The 20495-nt window shown below is 36.8% G+C and overlaps 1 protein-coding gene across 9 annotated transcripts in view; it reads right to left on the bottom strand.

Moving 5' to 3' along the window:
- LOC128245035 (heat shock factor protein-like) overlaps window positions 1-20495 on the bottom strand; it is a 47004-nt gene that overhangs the window by 17527 nt on the left and 8982 nt on the right. For 7 of the 9 annotated variants that reach the window (XM_052963237.1, XM_052963234.1, XM_052963239.1 and 4 more), the window contains exons 3-5: window positions 13634-13770; window positions 8845-8987; window positions 5332-5407 (exon numbers count right to left, since the gene is read on the bottom strand). In XM_052963237.1, the coding sequence (XP_052819197.1) occupies window positions 5332-5407; window positions 8845-8987; window positions 13634-13770 (356 nt within the window). The remainder of the gene's footprint in view (window positions 1-5331; window positions 5408-8844; window positions 8988-13633; window positions 13771-20495) is intronic. The other 2 variants (XM_052963242.1, XM_052963235.1) reach the window with 1 other exon arrangement.

The raw sequence follows: 20495 nt of genomic DNA on the forward strand, positions 1-20495 counted from the left end.
CAAAAATCAATAGGGGTCATCTACTGGTCATGACCAACCTGCAATACCCAAAGTTCCTTGGTCTAGTGTTCTATAGTTATTGAGCAGAAAAAAAGTGTTATGTATGGACGGACTGACTGACAGGGCAAAATCATGTATCCTCATGAATGGGAAAAGATAATAATAACTGTAAAACTAGAAATATACAACATGCGCTTCAATTTTTCTTGATCAATAATATGCTAATTCCTTTCTCCACAACCAAATAAATATTAACAGTTTTTAGGCTCGAGTCTCAAACTCAGATACAAGCTGTTGGTGATGAATCCTTTTTGTATGGTCTAAGCTTTACAAGATCGGAAGATATCAATATCTCCGGCTAATATATTACTTTCTTTATAAGGGATTCACTCTGCTTTTTTACGTTTTGAACTTATTTTAATCTAATTACAGTCGAAACTCGTTGGCTCGATATTCTAGGGACCTGCCAAAATACTTCGAGCCTCGAAAATATCGAGCCAAGCGGGATTGCTTATAGAATGTTATTTTTTCTTTGATTCGTGACGAAAAGTCTTGTTTACCTTGTTTGATATTTGCTACGCTATCTCCGCAAGAGTAGAGTATTTATTGGACATAGTTACCGTACACACATCGAACAGTTCGCAACATGACTTATTCGATACTCAGAAATATCATTTGATTTTCTTTATTGATTAACGCAATAAAATAAAAAAACATTCATGGGAAATTATCAAACAAGCAATTTTAAAAAGTGAGTAACACATAAACATAGCTTATAAGTTATATCAAAATGCATTGAAATTTGTACATGGATAACAGTTAGAGACAGAACTGAAAGTGAATGCATGTTTGCTCAAACTGTTAAACAGTTTTAATTTGGTAATATTTTTAACAAAATCAAGCAATTTTAATCGATTAGCGCCTTGTACTAAATGAAGCCAAGCAAACAAATCATGGTGTGAGATTCTGACCTGACCTGAAAGCGCGAAAATGACATTGACCCAAGCAAACAAAACAAAGTGTGAAATTCTTATTTGGGACCGCGAAAATGACATCGAGCATGGAGAAATATCGACCCTCAAGATATCAAGCCATCCGATCGAATTTTATATGAACATAGAGTAAACAAAAATCAGTCCTTAATCTGGTTCGAGCTAACGAGGATATCAAGCCATAAGATATCGAGCCAATGAGTTTCGACTGTATTACAACATAATATTATCCCTCTTAAGGGTACAATGTTACACCATTTGTAGTTCGGGAAAACAGAGTAAACGGAGAAAACCAACTTGTCAGGCTTGGTGTGACCATAAACCAAACTCATTCCCATACTGGGAATCCCAACCTGGATGCCCTGATGATAGGCAAGTGGCTGAACAATGTGGTAAACGGACAACGAAACTGAGCTTTCTCAGCAAGCTGATGACATGGTTTTCTTTTATCTAAACTGAAGAAGGTCTATAATACGACAAATGTTAAGCCAGAATGATAGACTTGCTTCAAATACACATACAGCTACACACATACAACTACACATACATGAGCTACACATACATGAGCTTCACATAGACACACATACATGAGGTACACATACCTGAGGTACACATACATATGCTACACAAACAGTTCCACACAATTTGCTACACATACAGGTATTTGCTCTGTCATTGTTGAAATGCGCACCAAGATGTGTATTAATATAGCTAGAGGTTTTTGCAAGACTTTGCTGTCGGCACCAAGGCTATTACCAATCCTATATTATTATTCTTCGAAGAGCAGAGAAATTTCAAAATAAAAAGATACAAATCTACTTTTTAGGGTCAAAAATGAGAAACAATAGTGTTATGTTACAAATAACTGTTTCAACATTTCTAGGTAAATGTATATTTTTTTATTCAAACAACATTGGTGAACATGGCAACGTTCCAGAAATAAAATTGCTTCACTTAAACAAGAGGCACATCAGTGCCTGTGCTCCACTGGCCAAAAGGTTCAAGCAAAGACCACCTAACGAACATTTTCGTCAAGTTTCATAGAAATACAATCATCAATTTTTGAGGAGAAGTTATTTAAAAAAAAAATTTACTTTAATAGCTCTGGCTGCCATGTTGTGCAGTGGACCGAAATGATTTGGGCAATTTGAGTAAAGGAGCACCAAACAAACATTTCTGTCAAGTTTTATCGAAAAAAGGTCATCGGTTTCGAAGACAAGTCGTATAAAGTTTTTTTTATTTTTTAGCTCTGGCAGCCATGGTGTGCAGTGGACTGGAACCATTTAACAAATTTTGGTTAATGACCACCCAAGGAACATTTCTGTCAAGTTTCATCAAAATCTGATCATCGGTTAACATTTAATCTGAATAGATTATGAAGCAAATATCTAACCTGAACAAGAACTGACGAGATAGAATCGACTTGGTGTTTCACTTACACTTTACGGCCATTTAAGTTACTAAAAATAGCTGTTTCATAAACTTTCAGAATGTCACTTAAACGAAAATTAATGTTCAGTCTATATATACTTTCCTATGTATAAATGTAAGGTTTTTAAATTGATCTTTTGGTGAGAACTTTATGCTTATATGTTTACTCATAAATTATTATTGTTTAAAAATTATTTAAAGATGCTATAAGTGAAAAATTAAGACATTATTTTTTTTTCTATTAAAGGGAGGTAATTCAGTAGTAAAATGTAATCAAAGCTATTAAAGCATGGCATTTCTTTTCTAACCATGTTGATATTATTACAGTCTATTCAAGCAAGATGCCTTTTGTTTTTACATAGTACCCATAGGTTCTGAAAAACAAGGAGCACTATTCCCAACAGAAGGATGTCATTCCCTATCACTGCATGAGCATCATAATAAAGAAATGTTTACTCAAACTGCAAGCTGCTCAATTGAAATAGGTATTTACCTCAAGCATACAGTTTTATAATGTGGCAAAATAGTCGGACTACTAGATTGTCATTCGGACTAGTAAAATATGCCATTATGCTAGTCCAACTGGCTAGTAGGTTAAAATGTTTTTAGTGAAGACTGCGGACGAGAAGTCCTTAAAGGTTTTTCTATTTTTAACTCTCGCAGCCATGTTGTGCAGCGGACCGGAACCATTTGGGCAATTTTGGTTAAAGGGCATCCCGATGAACATTTATGTAAAGTTTCATCAAAATCTGATAATCGGTTTCTGAGAAGATGTAGTTTAACGTTTTTTTCTATTCTTAGCTCTGGTGCCCATGTTGTGCAGCAGACCAGAACTGTTTGGGCTATTTTGGTTAAGGACTACCCAAGTAACATTTCTGTCAATTTTCATTGCAATACGATCATCGGTTTCTGAGGAGAAGTCGTCTAAAGGTTTTTCTATTTTTACCTCTGGGGGCCATCTTGTGCAGTGGACCGAAACCATTGAAGCAAATTTGATAAAGGACCATCCAAGGAACATTTCTGTTAAGTTTCATCAAAATCTGATCATCGGTTTCTGAGAAGATGTTCTTTAAAGGTTTTTCTATTTTTTTGCCCTGGCAGCCATGTTGTGCAGCGGACCGGAACCATTTGAGCAATTTTGGTTAAGGACCACCCAAGGAACAATTCTGTCAAGTTTCATCAAAATCTGCCTATCCGTTTCAGAGGAGATGTCGTTTAAAGATTTTGCTATTTTTAGCTGTGGCGGCCATATTGTGCAATGGACCAGAACCATTTGAGCAATTTTAATAAAGGACCACCCAAGGAACATTACTGTCAAGTTTCATCAAAATCTGCCGAACCGTTTCAGAGGAGATGTCGTTTAAAGATTTTGCTATTTTTAGCTCTGGCGGCCATATTGTGCAATGGACCGGAACCATTTGAGCAATTTTGGTAAAGGATCACCAAAGGAACATTCCTGTGAAGTTTTGTCAAAATCCGCTTATCAGTTTCAGAGGAGATGTCGTTTAAAGTAAAAGTTCACGCACGCACGCACGCACGCACGCACGCACGCACGCACGCACGCACGCACTCACGACGGACAATCTGTGACGACATAAGCTTCATGGCCTTCGGCCAGTGGAGCTAAAAAGTACTGCTAGTAATTAATAAAGGCAGTAAACTGCATTTGCACATTAGGAACCTACATGTAGTAAAACAGCCAATTCAAAATTGGAAATACATGCAAAAGCGCAGTCAACTACTTCCAACTTAATTAATGAAAGTGGAAATAAACTGAATGAGCAATTATAAAGTTATAATGAAATTTCTTGATTAAGATAATACTCTCTGATGAAAAAATTAAGGACATCATGTTTGGAAGGCATAAAAAACCATCTTATATACACCAAGTTGTTGTCACTTATTTCAGAGATGTGATTGACCACCCAGCTGTAGGGCTGAAACCCTTTTGGCAATGGGCTTGGGGGTGCTTTTGGTCCCCAATGAGGGTCAAAGGCCTTGTAGCACACTGCCGCAGAAGCAAAACTGACTTTTTAGGAGACCTTTTTAGACCATCCCTGACTTCAAATTTGAAGAAATGTCAATAAAGTTAAAAAAAACAAAAGTTACAAGCTAACATTTTTAATTCGGTAAAATAAAAGAATATTAATTTCATTTTATTTTTTTATTGTCCCTGGAGCTATGACATCCACGGAAAAATCCTATCGCTGTATTTCATTTTCATCTACCTGATCAATGTTTTGTCATTACTCTTTTTCTAAACACTGTGGAGTTTTACAATACAATTAACTGTTTGGTGTCATAGCAACCAGGATTTTTGTTTTGGCAGTTTTTTGCTCAAGGATGTTGGCTGATAATTGCTGATGCGAGACAAATACCATTAATTTAACACATGCTCTTCCTTATGACTACACAATAACATCGCAAGAGGAGGCCATTCAATATTTATCTCTTTCTCTCCTATAATTAAGGAGAATAACTGGACCTGAGGTAAAGCAAGAGTTGTGGGCCTTGCTAAACATGTCTAGCGCTTAACGCAAGATTGTTGTAAAGCTATTAAACTATTTCTATGTTGAGTTACAACTGTTTTGCACTAATCATGTGATGTGTGTATTGGCTCAGTAAACAAGTTTTATTTTAATATCTGTGTAGGGTAAAAAAAAAAAATGGTCACCATGGTCCTTATAAAAATTGAGGCGGTCAAAGACACCGTAGTTAGCAATACTTAGAAAACAGACAAGCTTTAAAGGGAAGGGACAGTCGTAAACTTCATGGTTGTCCCCCTGGCGCAGTGGTTAGAACAAATTGTCACTTTAGTGCAAGAACTCAATATCTGCTTCTATTTCTAGATGCAGTTATTGAGTTATTGCACTAAGGTGATTTAATGTACCCTGTGTGAGTCTCATACCTTGTTGACAATCTGCTGCTGTTTAATGTGCTTCTGTCTTAGATTGGCCACTTCCCTCCATAGCGCTTCATTTTCTCTGAAAAATAAATAAAAAAACAGTAAACCATCCCTTAAAATGAGTGTTTACCATATTTGTGCTAATAGCCGGACATTTCCAAGGCATTTTCACAGTCTAGACCCGTAATAACGCTTATCTTGATCATTTCACTGTATGAATATTTATCTGAAAGACAATTTTTTTACTATAAACCTGTACCGTATATAACTACCCTTAAGGTTAAACACCACCAATATTTAATAAAGATCTGAAAAATGACCTGAACAACCCATGTCTATTAAGTAATGTACGAAATTATCATATACTGGAACATTGAGGGATATTATATAGGTATTGTACACATGCATCCAACTTGTCTCCAAGGATTGCCAGATGTTCATATACAGTGGTGTTAATATTTCCACAGGGATGATAACAGGCCAATCCTAACACTGAAATTTAGCTTGAATGCGATCAAATAAGGCTTAAAGGAGGGTAAATTGTCTTAAACACCTGTAAAACAGAGTTCAAGAGCCATTTTCAGGGTACTTTTTACAATTTTTAATGCCTATGTGCAGCAAAATACAAATTTTTAACTGTATTTAATGCCCTCAATCCTAATTTCAGATTTGGTCATCCCTGTTATATCAATATCAGATAATAAATATTGTATTGTTCTGGGTAATTTGTCACAGACAAAATCTTCTGCAATTTCCTTTTTTTAGATTATCAATAATAAAACAAATAAAAATAAACATTAAATTACCTGAACACAACTAAAATCACCTCATTGCTCATTCATTCATTTTTGAAAAATTATTTCTGTCAAGTAATATACAGCTGTGCATGATAAAGAAAATGTAAAGAGGGATAAACAATGCTGACAAAAATCTAAAACAAAAGGCCTGTTTCGATAAAGATTTCAGTCATAAAGTTAAATTATCTTAGTGTCTTTCCTTGTATTGCTTTATTTGGGTTTAAAGCTAGTAATAAAGTTGATAGCAAAATTGAGAAAAAAACACAAAAAACCTTGTCATCTGCAACATCCCTACAGATTTAAGATTATAAAATTTATGTCTAAAATCTTTTATTCAAACGGGCCCCTGCAACTGAATCCAATGCTATAGTGATGTGAATATTTTCAACAATATTTGAGTTATAACCTTGTGTATTAAGTTTCATGGAAATAACTTCAACACTGTTTGAATAATAACCTTGTGTACTAACTTTCATGGAAATATCTTCAACTATGTTTCAGTTATAACCTTGTGTATTAAGATTCAATTTAATACCTTCAACACTGTTCGAGTTATAAGCGTACTTTTTAAATTTCATGGGAATAACTTCAACACTGTTTGAATTATAACCTTGTGTACTAAGTTTCATGGGAATATCTTCAACTATGTTTCAGTTATAACCTTGTGTATTAAGTTTTAATTTAATACCTTCAACACTGTTGAGTTTTTACCTTGCGTTTTAAGTTTCATGGAAATTTCTTCAACTAAAATTTCTTCAACTATGTTTGAATTACAACCTTGTGTACCAAGTTTCATGGGGATATCTTCAACTATGTTTGAGTTCTAACCTTGTGTACCAAGTTTCATGGGAATATCTTCAACAATGTTTTAGTTATAACCTTGTGTACCAAGTTTCATGGGAATGTCTTCAACTATGTTTTAGTTATAACCTTGTGTACCAAGTTTCATGGGAATGTCTTCAACTATGTTTGAGTTATAACCTTGTGTACCAAGTTTCATGGGAATATCTTCAACTATGTTTTAGTTATAATCTTGTGTACCAAGTTTCATGGGAATATCTTCAACTATGTTTTAGTTATAACCTTGTGTACCAAGTTTCATAGGAATATCTTCAACTATGTTTTAGTTATAACCTTGTGTACCAAGTTTCATGGGAATATCTTCAACTATGTTTTAGTTATAACCTTGTGTACCAAGTTTCATGGGGATATCTTCAACTATGTTTGAGTTCTAAGAAATGGCTAGTAACTTTTAATCCATCCAAGACAAAATCTGTTCACTTTTCTCGTAAACGTCAACAACAAAATCAACCCCCACTTTATCTCGACAATATACCCATATCTCAAATCAGCACTCATAAACATCTTGGGGTAACCTTCTCTTCAGATGGCAAATGGCAATCCCACATATCTTCAAACGTCAACAAGGCATGGCAGAGAATTGGTATTCTTAGGACGTTAAAGTTTGTAATTTCCCGTGCAGCCTTGGACAAAATGTAAGTCACTTTTATTAGACCTTTACTCGAGTATGCCGATGTTGTCTGGGACAACTGTAGTAATGAATTAAAAAATGATATCGAAGCTGTCCAACACGAGGCGCTAGAATTGTAACCGGTGCTACCAAACTTTGTAGTATTGAGCGGCTTATAGCTGACGTTAACTGGGATACACTTGCCGAAAGGAGACGCAAACATCGCCTCATTCTGTTCTTTAAAATGAAAAATGGTCTTTCTCCAGAGTATCTTACAAATCTAATTCCTCAGCCGAGAGCTCAGCCATATGCCCTACGAAATAGCTCAGAAGTTCCAGTCATCCCTTGTAAAACTCAAGCCTATGCTACTTCATTTCTACCCCTGACTATTCGCCAGTGGAACTCACTTCCTGAAGATATCAGACATGCACCTACTCTCAGCAGGTTTAAATCACAACTTAACACGAAACCAAAGAAATCACAACTCTTGTATAATGTCGGAAACAGACAACATCAAGTTAATCATGCTTGTCTGCGATTAGGATGTAGCTCATTAAATTATGACCTTCACAGAAGAAAATTATTCCTTCTCCCCTTTGTGCTTGTGGTGCCGTTGAAACTGTGTCACATTATCTCACTCAGTGTCCTAGATATCAATTAATGCGTAACCGTTTTATCCATGATTTACCTTGTGCTGCTACTGTAGAAAATCTTCTTTTCGGTAATGATCGCCTTACCCTTGATGCCAATTCAAGTTTGTTTTTAAAAGTCCAGAGATTCATTACAGCATCAAAGCGTTTTTATGCCTAACAGTTGACCCCATTGGTGTATCGATCGCTTTTCATGCGTGTGTGACAGAATATTTTTGCGTTTTTTTTCTTTTTGTTTGTTTGTCTTTTTAATAGTTATCTTATTATTCCAAAACATTCAAATTAAATGTAAATAATAGTTTGAACAGTTATAAAACTAATATATTTCGTCAAACTGTTCACTTCACATCATACACTGACTTTTCTATGCAATTCGTAACTGTACACTGCTACATGGAAAGGAATAAGCAATTACATTGCTTGTTTTCCGATCCATTTCATCATACTATTGCTGTACTGTTATTTTTGTATATACGAACTGAATAAAATATGTTTAAACTAATTCTATTTGTTGACGAGAAGCTTTTATGTACAAAATGTCAAAAAAGCCAGACTTGAAAGCATTGACTTTATAAAAACAACACCCCAAAGACAATACTTTTTCATTTTATCCATCTTTGCTGACATGCCATCCTGTTTGCCCTTCATAAGCTGGACGTCATTCAATACGCGGGTAACATCTTGCTGGTTCAGCGTCAGACCGGGCTCTGTCTTCACATTAGTACTCGTTACTCCAGCAGTCTGCAAAATAAAGCATGTATATAAGGTTTACACCAATATACAGCAAAATATGCCTTGTAAAGTATCCGACAGCAAAAAATAGCAGTGGTCAAAATTAACACAAGCCCACAAGCCCTGCACTGGTAAAATATATATTTTGGGGCTTGCTCAAATTCTGATTTGTATATAGCAAAATTTGTTTTTGTGTATTTGATGGGGTTTTTTTAGGATTTACTGAAGTAGTTGCGAGTTATGAGGGAATCAACTGTTCTCTTTAAATGACATTAATTTTCACTTTAAATGACATTAATTTTCAAACAGACATTTCAAATTATTAAGACAGTTAATTGATTGAAAAGTATGATAAACTTGAAAGATGTTCAGTATTACAGTGTAATTTGAAAACAAGATTCAAAGTTGTGAAACTAAACATACAATTTTTACCGTATTGACTGAACATAATTTGTCAGATTGCACTTCAATTATATGCCCTTTTTTCCATCACTTCAGATTAAAGCACAGCTTTAAGGTGTTAAATTCTTATATGTTTTATTTAATTCTCTTTGTGTTCAGCCATCAGAATGAAATTACCAACAACTAAATCAAGTGAAGTAATATGTTTTTTCTAAACCATAATTTAAAATAACATTTAAATCAAGAACCACATCATATTCTAGATAATGTTCAATCTTTTCAATGTATGGCATGCAAATGTACATGATGAAACTTTATGATTTAAATGAACAACTTGACTTGATAGGTATTAAAACTGAAGCCTGATGCTGAACACACAATCAATTTGGATAGACCTTATCTTAAACAACAATGTTGCAAAAGGCTAGTCTTTTTTTATTCAAAAACGCAAATAAATTTGTAATATACACCACTGAGTCACTAGTATGACATGTACACCTGGACACCACTGAGTCACTAGTATGACATGTACACATGGACACCACTGAGTCACTAGTATGACATGTACACATGGACACCTGGACACCACAGAGTCACTAGTATGACATGTACACCTGGACACCACTGAGTCACTAGTATGACATGTACACCTGGACACCACTGAGTCACTAGTATGACATGTACACCTGGACACCACTGAGTCACTAGTATGACATGTACACCTGGACACCACAGAGTCACTAGTATGACATGTACACCTGGACACCACAGAGTCACTAGTATGACATGTACACCTGGACACCACAGAGTCACTAGTATGACATGTACACCTGGACACCACTGAGTTACTAGTATGACATGTACACCTGGACACCAATGAGTCACTAGTATGACATGTACACCTGGACACCAATGAGTCACTAGTATGACATGTACACCTGGACACCACAGAGTCACTAGTATGACATGTACACCTGGACACCACAGAGTCACTAGTATGACATGTACACCTGGACACCACTGAGTCAGTAGTATGACATGTACACCTGGACACCACTGAGTCACTAGTATGACATGTACACCTGGACACCACTGAGTCACTAGTATGACATGTTCACCTGGACACCACTGAGTCACTAGTATGACATGTACACCTGGACACCACTGAGTCACTAGTATGACATGTACACCTGGACACCACAGAGTCACTAGTATGACATGTACACCTGGACACCACAGAGTCAGTAGTACAATGAGTCAATTGTATAACAAGTACACCTGGATGCCACTAAGCCACTAGTAACACAAGCGCACCTGGATGCCACTGAGTCACTAGTACAACAACCACACCTGGATGCCACTGAGTCACTAGTACAAAAAGTCCACCTGGATGCCACTGAGTCACTAGTACACCTGGATGCCACTGAGTCACTAGTACAACAAGTACACCTGGATGCAACTGAGTCACTAGTACAACATGTACACCAGGATAGCACTGAGTCACTAGTAGAACAAGTACACCAGGATACCACTGAGTCACTAGTACAACAAGTACACCAGGACACAACTGGGTCACTAGTACAATAAGTCCACCTGGATGCCACTGAGTCAGTAGTACAACATTTACACCTGGATGCAACTGAGTCACTTGAACAACAAGTCCACCAGGATGCCACTGAGTCACTAGTACAACAAGCACACCTGGATGCCACTGAGTCACTAGTACAACAAGTCCACCTGGATGCCACTGAGTCACTAGTACAACAAGTCCACCTGGATGCCACTGAGTCACTTGTACAACAAGTCCACCTGGATGCCACTGAGTCACTAGTACAACTAGCACACCTGGATGCCACTGAGTCACTAGTACAACAAGTCCACCTGGATGCCACTGAGTCACTAGTACAACAAGTACACCTGGACACAACTGGGTCACTAGTACAACAAGTACACCTTGATGCCACTGAGTCACTAGTACAACAAGCACACCTGGATGCAACTGAGTCACTAGTACAACATGTACACCAGGATAGCACTGAGTCACTAGTAGAACAAGTACACCAGGATACCACTGAGTCACTAGTACAACAAGTACACCAGGACACAACTGGGTCACTAGTACAATAAGTCCACCTGGATGCCACTGAGTCAGTAGTACAACATTTACACCTGGATGCAACTGAGTCACTTGTACAACAAGTCCACCAGGATGCCACTGAGTCACTAGTACAACAAGTACACCTGGATGCCACTGAGTCACTAGTACAACTAGCACACCTGGATGCCACTGAGTCACTAGTACAACAAGTCCACCTGGATGCCACTGAGTCACTAGTACAACAAGTCCACCAGGATGCCACTGAGTCACTAGTACAACAAGTCCACCTGGATGCCACTGAGTCACTAGTACAACAAGTCCACCTGGATGCCACTGAGTCACTAGTACAACAAGTCCACCTGGATGCCACTGAGTCACTAGTACAACAAGTCCACCTGGATGCCACTGAGTCACTTGTACAACAAGTCCACCTGGATGCCACTGAGTCACTAGTACAACAAGTCCACCTGGATGCCACTGAGTCACTAGTACAACAAGTCCACCTGGATGCCACTGAGTCACTAGTACAACAAGTCCACCTGGATGCCACTGAGTCACTAGTACAACAAGTACACCTGGATGCCACTGAGTCACTAGTACAACATTTACACCTGGATTCCACTGAGTCACTAGTACAACAAGTACACCTGGATGCCACTGAGTCACTAGTACAACATTTACACCTGGATTCCACTGAGTCACTAGTACAACAAGTCCACCAGGATGCCACTGAGTCACTAGTACAACAAGTCCACCTGGATGCCACTGAGTCACTAGTACAACAAGTCCACCTGGATGCCACTGAGTCACTAGTACAACAAGTCCACCTGGATGCCACTGAGTCACTAGTACAACAAGTCCACCTGGATGCCACTGAGTCACTAGTACAACAAGTACACCTGGACACAACTGGGTCACTAGTACAACAAGTCCACCTGGATGCCACTGAGTCACTAGTACAACAAGTCCACCTGGATGCCACTGAGTCAGTAGTACAACAAGTCCACCTTGATGCCACTGAGTCACTAGTACAACATTTACACCTGAATTCCACTGAGTCACTTGTACAACAAGTCCACCAGGATGCCACTGAGTCACTAGTACAACAAGTACACCTGGACACAACTGGGTCACTAGTACAACAAGTCCACCTGGATGCCACTGAGTCACTAGTACAACAAGTCCACCTGGATGCCACTGAGTCACTAGTACAACATTTACACCTGGATTCCACTGAGTCACTAGTACAACAAGTACACTTGGATGCCACTGAGTCACTAGTACAAAAAACACACCTGGATGCCACTGAGTCACTAGTTAAACAAGTGCATCCGGATTCCACTGTGTCACAAGTACAACAAATACACCTGGACACAACTGAGTCACTAGTACAACAAGTACACCTGGATTCCACTGAGTCACTAGTACAACAAGCACACCTAGATGCCACTAAGTCACTAGCACAACAAGCACACCTTGATGCAACTAAGTCACTAGTACAACAAGCACACCTTGACTCAACTAAGTCACTAGTACAACAAGCACACCTAGATGCCACTAAGTCACTAGCACAACAAGCACACCTTGATGCCACTAAGTCACTAGTACAACAAGCACACCTTGACTCAACTAAGTCACTAGTACAACAAGTACACCATGACACAACTGAGTCACTAGTACAACAAGCACACCTGGATGCAACTGTGTCACTAGTACAACAAGCACACCTAGATGCCACTGTGTCACTAGTACAACAAGTACACATGAACACAACTGAGTCACTAGTACAACAAGCACACCTTGATGCGACTGAGTCACTAGTACAAGTACACCTGGATGCCACTGTGTCACTAGTACAACAAGTACACATGGACACAACTGAGTCACTAGTACAACAAGCACACCTGGATGCGACAGAGTCACTAGTACAAGTACACCTGGATGCAACTGAGTCACTAGTACAACAAGTACACCTGGATGCGACTGAGTCACTAGTACAAGTACACCTGGATGCGACAGAGTCACTAGTACAAGTACACCTAGAAGCGACTGAGTCACTAGTACAAGCCCACCTCGATGCCACGGAGTGATTAGAACAACAAAGACACCTGGACAACACTTCTTATGTTAAATGATATTACAACACATAAAATACATTTACGCTGGGTTTTCGCTTGATGACTTCCAGTAAATGTTCCTCTCCACGAATGAAGTATGGATGATGGAACTCAACATCTTCATTCTCAGAGTTGATCGCCCCTGATGATATGGTGACAACCTTCCGGAAACCATCTGAAAACATATAAAAGATAAAGAATGTTATGTTTTTTATTCAAAGTTTGGAGGTATAAATGTTCTCATGAATTCAGGTTATAGTTTAACTTTGAAGCAATCCTTACTTTGTTGATGATGATAATGATGATGACATTGGTGGTGATTATGGTGGTGATGATCCTGGTGATGAAAGCAATGATGGTGATAATGATGATAATGATGATGACAGTGGTGGTAATTATGGTGATGGTGATCCTCAGTGCTCTAGCTAGCCCGTTTTTCAATGGTGCAACGCCCGTGCCCCTTTTCTTACTGCCCTGCCCCCTTTTTGAGTAGTGCCCTTTTCACAATGCTCTATTAGCGCCAAACATCCCGTTAGTGCCCTTTTTACTATTGAAATCGTTATAAAAGATTTACAGCCCTTTTTCCGCTGTCATAATTGAGACAAATTACGTAATTCTTATATGATAATAGTGTTCCCGCTAGGTGTCACCATGCCCCCATTGACTGCTTATCTTCCCATGTGCCTTGACCAAGTCAAGTATAAATAATTGTGAGAAAAAAACCATATGGTATTGTATCGAATGTGTCATGTTGTGAACAATGTTGGGGGTACAGGAAATATGTCTTACAAATGCTCTTCTGCAGAGTAATGTAGGAAAATAACAGAAATAGTAAACATGACTTTATTTAACGTATCAATGAAAATTATACATTCCCCAAGCTGTCCTGCTTGGCTCGATATTCCTGAAATCAATGTCTTTTGACCGGTATTGAATAGCAAGCTGACAGGTTTTGAATGTTGATCTCTTAAAGGGACTGTGTCACAGATTGGCACCAAAAAAAGTTTTTTTCTGTAACGAATCTCAGGACAATTATCTAATAGAATGTGTTACGCTTTGATATCATAATTGTAAAAAAAGTACCAAAATGTAAAAAAAATGTGTCGGAGACTGAGACTGGGTTCGAACCCACGTCGCCAAAATTGAAGACTAGCGTCTTACTCACTGAGCTACGAAGGATCACTCTAATCGGGTGACATAATTAAGCTATACACCTACCTCGGTAATATCACATGATAACACCGACTAGCCAATCACGCATAAGGAATGAATTCTACCTGGTAGACATACCCAGTAATCTTTTTTAATGGAAAAATATGAAATAACTGCTAAACTAAAATAAATTGTAAACTATGTGGTACTTCAATTAGTAAGTTTCAATGCATTGTACACATCGATGCCAAGTTTATGTCAGTGTTTGACAATTTTCTTTTTTTTCGCTATTTTATCATACGTGAGACAGCCCCTTTAATAATCAAATAAACAGGATAATGATGACTTTGGTCTTATTTTCTTTTTAAAAAAAAATACTTTTAAGAATGCACTTAAAAATGTCATTTGAAATTCATAGGGGGTTGTCAATATCCTGCACCCACCCCCCCTCAAATGTTGCACATGTATTTTCTGGGTAAATCCCTGTACACTACACATTGTACATACCTGTCCTTGATTTTGTTATCATTACAATATCATGATGTACAAATAGATAATTGTGTGACAAAACATGTTGACCAGATGATGAGGCAATAAACAAAACTGAGAAGGCATTTCACAAACAACAACCAATGCGGCTTTATCCACCACCCAGGGCATAACTTCAAAAACAAACTGTCAGATGGCCGCAAATAATACATGCATATACTTCATCTTATGTTAGTCAGCCGTCTATTTCTAACTGCTTACAATACACTCAAACTTGTGACAGTATAAATGTGGACGGAAAATGAGATTTTTTCCAACTACTTTATGGTCTACCTAACCATTTATCCAACAATTGCCATTTCAGTTTCAATGATTTAACTTTTTTTAAGTATTCTGTATTTATATACCAAACAATCTAGTGTACTTCAGACTTCAAAAGATAGAAGGGGTAGAACTGGTTGGAAGGGGTAGAAGGTTTCTAAGTTTTGTTTACCCCATTTTCACAGTATTTTGAGCCCATTTTCCCATGTTAAACACATAAATATATCTGATATCCCAAGTTTCTGTGCATTTGTTGTTAAAATTGGTTAAAATCATAGGCCCAGGTGATTTTATAACAGGGTTCATACAGCAAGTCAGGCTTAAAATTCAAGGAGTTTTCAAGGAGTTTTCAAGGACTAATAATTGATTTTCAAGGACTATCTTTACTCGTTATCAGTTACATAAACGACTAATGTTTAAAAGTTTTGGAACAAAATATCAAATTTCCACTTTTATTTCAATGTTTTAGAACATACAATTTTACCCTAATTGTCTATAATTGCTTCAACTTTTCATTCATTTCTACAGACAGGCTACAGTACACTCAACGAGTTAGACCCACTTTCCGTTTCCCTCCGCGGATTTTTGCTATCGCGGACAGCAAAAAGATTTTATCGACTGTCCGCGTTCCTCGGAGTTTGAATTTAAGGCCCTCGGAGGGTGATCAGTCGACCGAAGAATAACGAACTCGGCGTTCCTCGGAGGGGTTAACTCCGCGAAACTCTGCGGACACTAGATAAGAATCTACGCTAAAGTTATATTTATTTTATTAAAATTTTCAACCGATTACGACGGCTCCAGTTAATTGCTATTACTCTTTTTCCTCTGCCCGTTTTGCATTAAGTTAGCTTACCACAAGAATGCAGTCGTATTTCACTAGTTGCACATGCATCTTATAAACGTGTTTTTGCTAATGACTGATAAACATATTTCTTCCGAGAAATTCTAGGTTACACATTTTCGGAAAATCAGGAGGTCAAACACATGTTCCAAGTTCACAGCGCATGGTTTTGAAGGCCTTCTTGCCTCGTTTTCTGTGGAAAATTCCATGAAACGTCATAGCTATTTTTAACCACCAATAATAAATAGTATATCCTACATTGTATTGATCACGCGCTTGACGTCAGAGGTCATGGTTCAGAATCGTGTAAATAGTCGGCTGCTTTATGATGCAATAACTTAGTGGATATACTTTAATGATTCAATGTTTATAATTCAAGACAATATTCAATTGGCGTTTACGGACATAAATACAAATTAAACGTTGGTACATGTAAGAATCTTTTACGCTTAACAATGTGCATAAGCATAAAAATAAATAACTTCTAAACAAGAATGATTTCTTGCTTATCTGATTAGACTCGGAGTTCCGCTGCGGGATCATAAAATCGGACGATTCACAACGCTATCGTTCATATTAAACTCGGCGGTAAGCCAGCCACTCGGAGGAACTCGGGGGAATTTTAGCGAGGGCAACAGTTTTACCCTCGGGGGAAACCTGCGATCACCGACTTTATCCCTCGGAGTGAGCAAGGAAAGTGGGTCTAACTCGTTGAGTGTTCTGTATCTCTAATTGTCTTTTTTTCTTTTGCTCTTCTCCTATTACAATTTGCTTCTGTTAACAACTTTAAGTTGCCTGTAGTAGAACTATCACTTTTCTTAGTGGTAAAAATGTCCAGCGTACAAGTTGACGGCAACATATTCCGTTTATGTTTGTCTGATTTTGCGTGGCTTTTGATGGCAGACTCGCCCATAGAACTTATATCAATGACTTTGGAGCAAAGTTTGCACATTGCCTTGTGCTTGTTGTCCTGATCTACCAACCAAGGGTATGAAATAAACCATTTCTTATTGAAGACGCACGCCATCTTGGAAACCAAAACTGAAACGGTTTTGTATAATATTTTATATTGTGAAAATAGCAACGCAGGCAAAACCCTGTACACTATCCGTACCGATACACTGACGTAAATTCTCTTTTTTTAAGCGAGACCAAAACTAAATTGAACTATTTATGGAAAGTTTCTACTTTCTGTCTTTCTTACAACGAACATAAAATACGAAGACAAACTGATTTTTAAACTTGAAAGGAAATTTAAGGACCATTTCTTACTTTTTAAGCACTTTTCAAGCAGTTTTCAAGGCAACAATAAAAATCAAGTAGTTTCAAGGAGTTTTTTTCAAATTTAAGGACTATTCATCTAGCAGCCCAAAATTCAAGCACTTTTCAAGTCTGTGCAAACCCTGTATAACCATTCCAGTGGTATGTATATTGCATCAAACAAACAATTGTTGTTGTTTTCATCAGTATTTTTGCTTTTATGATGTTGCGCTTAAAAAGAAAATATTCTCATACAAAACTACAAATTTGTATCTATCAATTCACCAGAGGCAAGACAAAATGAACATTTATATTATGAACATTTATATGTAAAAATTAATTGATAGCTATAAATTGATACTTAAATTACAATTATCAATTGAGTGGTATAGGAAATATGAGAAATTAAGTAGAGGAGTAGGTTTGCTATACATTTTCTATTTTGTTCAGATCAACTGTCATTTAAAAATCTTGATTTTGAGCTTAATTAAGCCCTTAACTTCAACAATTAAGATGTTATACAAAAGAAAAATATAGATCATATACACACATTAAATATAATTATAAATTGTCCATCCCTTGCTTTAACATCATCAACAGTTGTAGTGTCTGTGACACATCATTTACCTATCCATATTTTACACTTTCAACAGTTCATATATAAAACAATTCCTTCTGGGTTTGAAGAAACTCATGTTATATTCACCTCGCTAATATATTGATTTCTTTTGTTTCTGATAATGTCTTTATGCTGATGCAAAACCTTATTGTAGTGTCCGTGACACGAACAGTTATTCTCATTATCTGTACTTAATTTCATACACTCAAGCTTTGGATGGAGTAGACAAAAAGTGGTAATACATACATTATTCAGTATTGGTGTTTGCAATTTTGTGTTGGCCAAATAGACAATACAGGAGTTTTCAAATTTTCTGTTCATTAATTATACATAGATCAATTCTGACAAATGCAACATAATTTAATTTCATAGAGTATGTTTCAGTCAGTCAATTTTTCCATCAGGACTTACTGTTTAAACCAGTGTCAGTAGTAAAAGGTAGCATATATTTGGTGTTTGCATTTTTGTACGGGCCACTGACAATCAAAGATTTTTCAAAGTTCCTGTTCATTAATTTTATATATCTCAATTCTGACGGCGAATGCACAAACAAACACCAAATAAGTTAAAGTCCAATTTTGACGATCTTTAGAAAATGGAACAGGCTCCCATAGCCTGTCACTTAATTGAAATACCCTATTAACAATAAAAGTAAATAAATGTCCAAAGGGTTTTCATTTCTACCTCAGATCTTTGTGGTACTAGTGCATTGAGTTACTGTATATAGAATTTTCCATTCTAAAAAAAGAACTGGGCATTCTGTTTGGAGGTAAACTTTTAAAAATGGGTTAAATTTGTCATTTTATTTAAAAAAAAAATTCAATTTATAAAAATGATCATGCTATAAGATATAAAGTTTAAGTCCACTACTAATATATATGTGTATTTTATTAGCTTAAGCATTTGCTGCGCTTGGCTGTGTTTAAAATGCAGTCATTAAGAGCTGACTTTTGGATATACAAGTAAGAAGTCTTACTAAATTAACTACTTCAATACTTGACTATGGAAATTGTAACAAGGCTATATATGTTTATTTAAATTTTGAACTATATATATATTAAAAACAGGAAAATATTACCAGCTTCAACTTCAGTATAGGCCACTTTAAACTTGGATAAGCTTTCAATTATCTGAAAATTGTCTCTAATCTTCATACTAATAATTCAAACTTTGTTGTCTGAAATCCATCAAAGTATATTTCCTAGGTGGCGGTCTCACTAGGACAGTCAACGTAAAATCCTTGCCTGTCAAGAATCGTTCAATCACTAAGTTCCCTTTATGCCCCCCCCCCAACCCATTGGATAACACATTGAAAATATCAAGTATTAAGCATTATTATATTAACCAACAATATAGCTTACCGTAAATGACTGGTTATAAGACGAAAGGGATTGTAAGACGCAGGCAAAAAAATCTGTGAAAAACTCGATTAAAAACTTTTAATCTATGTTATGGTTTATAGGACGCATTGAAAAAATGTTAAAATCGTCTGCCACCATTGACAGTGACAAATAAAACTAGAGCTGTCACAGGAGTGACGAATACCTGGACACAGGAATGGCAAACCATTTCCTTTGTGGGGGTATAAAAAATTGTGAAACGATGTATCGTAAACAATATTCTGTCAGGAATGAAAAGTTTTGTGAAGCAAAAACCTCATATGTACGTGTTTGTTCTCAAAATGTCAACACCTACTGGAAAGTATAAAGAACTTGGCAAAGTGCAAAAAAACAAGACTATTATCGCAACAGTTTGTACTATTGGTATGTTAAACTGCTTAAAGGTAGTGCGAGTTTTTCACACCTTATCATACCACAGACAAAAAATATTTTGACAGTGCACAGCTATGCTTCTTTACATGCATGTTTAATTATTGTCTTATACAGAATAATATTGAATAATTTTAATCGTACAATAATGAAAATTTAAATTAATAAACGTTTTACGATACACTGTATCATGATCTTCAACTGCCATTTTATCCCGTATAAACTCAATTGAGATGATGCCAGTAACATCCCTTTCTACATAAATCTAAACAAACTAGTTTTTTCACCATTTATTTCTCTGAAGAGCCAATTTCAGCCCGAAATCGACCTCAGAAAAAAAGGTCAAAAGCTTGTTACTGTTTGTAAGAAGCAGGCATTTTTTTTACATCAAAATCTGATGGAAAAAAATGTGTCTTATAACCAGTAATTTACGGTACTCCCTTTGTAAA

The sequence above is a fragment of the Mya arenaria genome, chromosome 8 (assembly GCF_026914265.1).
Source record: "Mya arenaria isolate MELC-2E11 chromosome 8, ASM2691426v1".
NCBI classification, from domain to species: Eukaryota; Metazoa; Mollusca; class Bivalvia; order Myida; family Myidae; genus Mya; species Mya arenaria.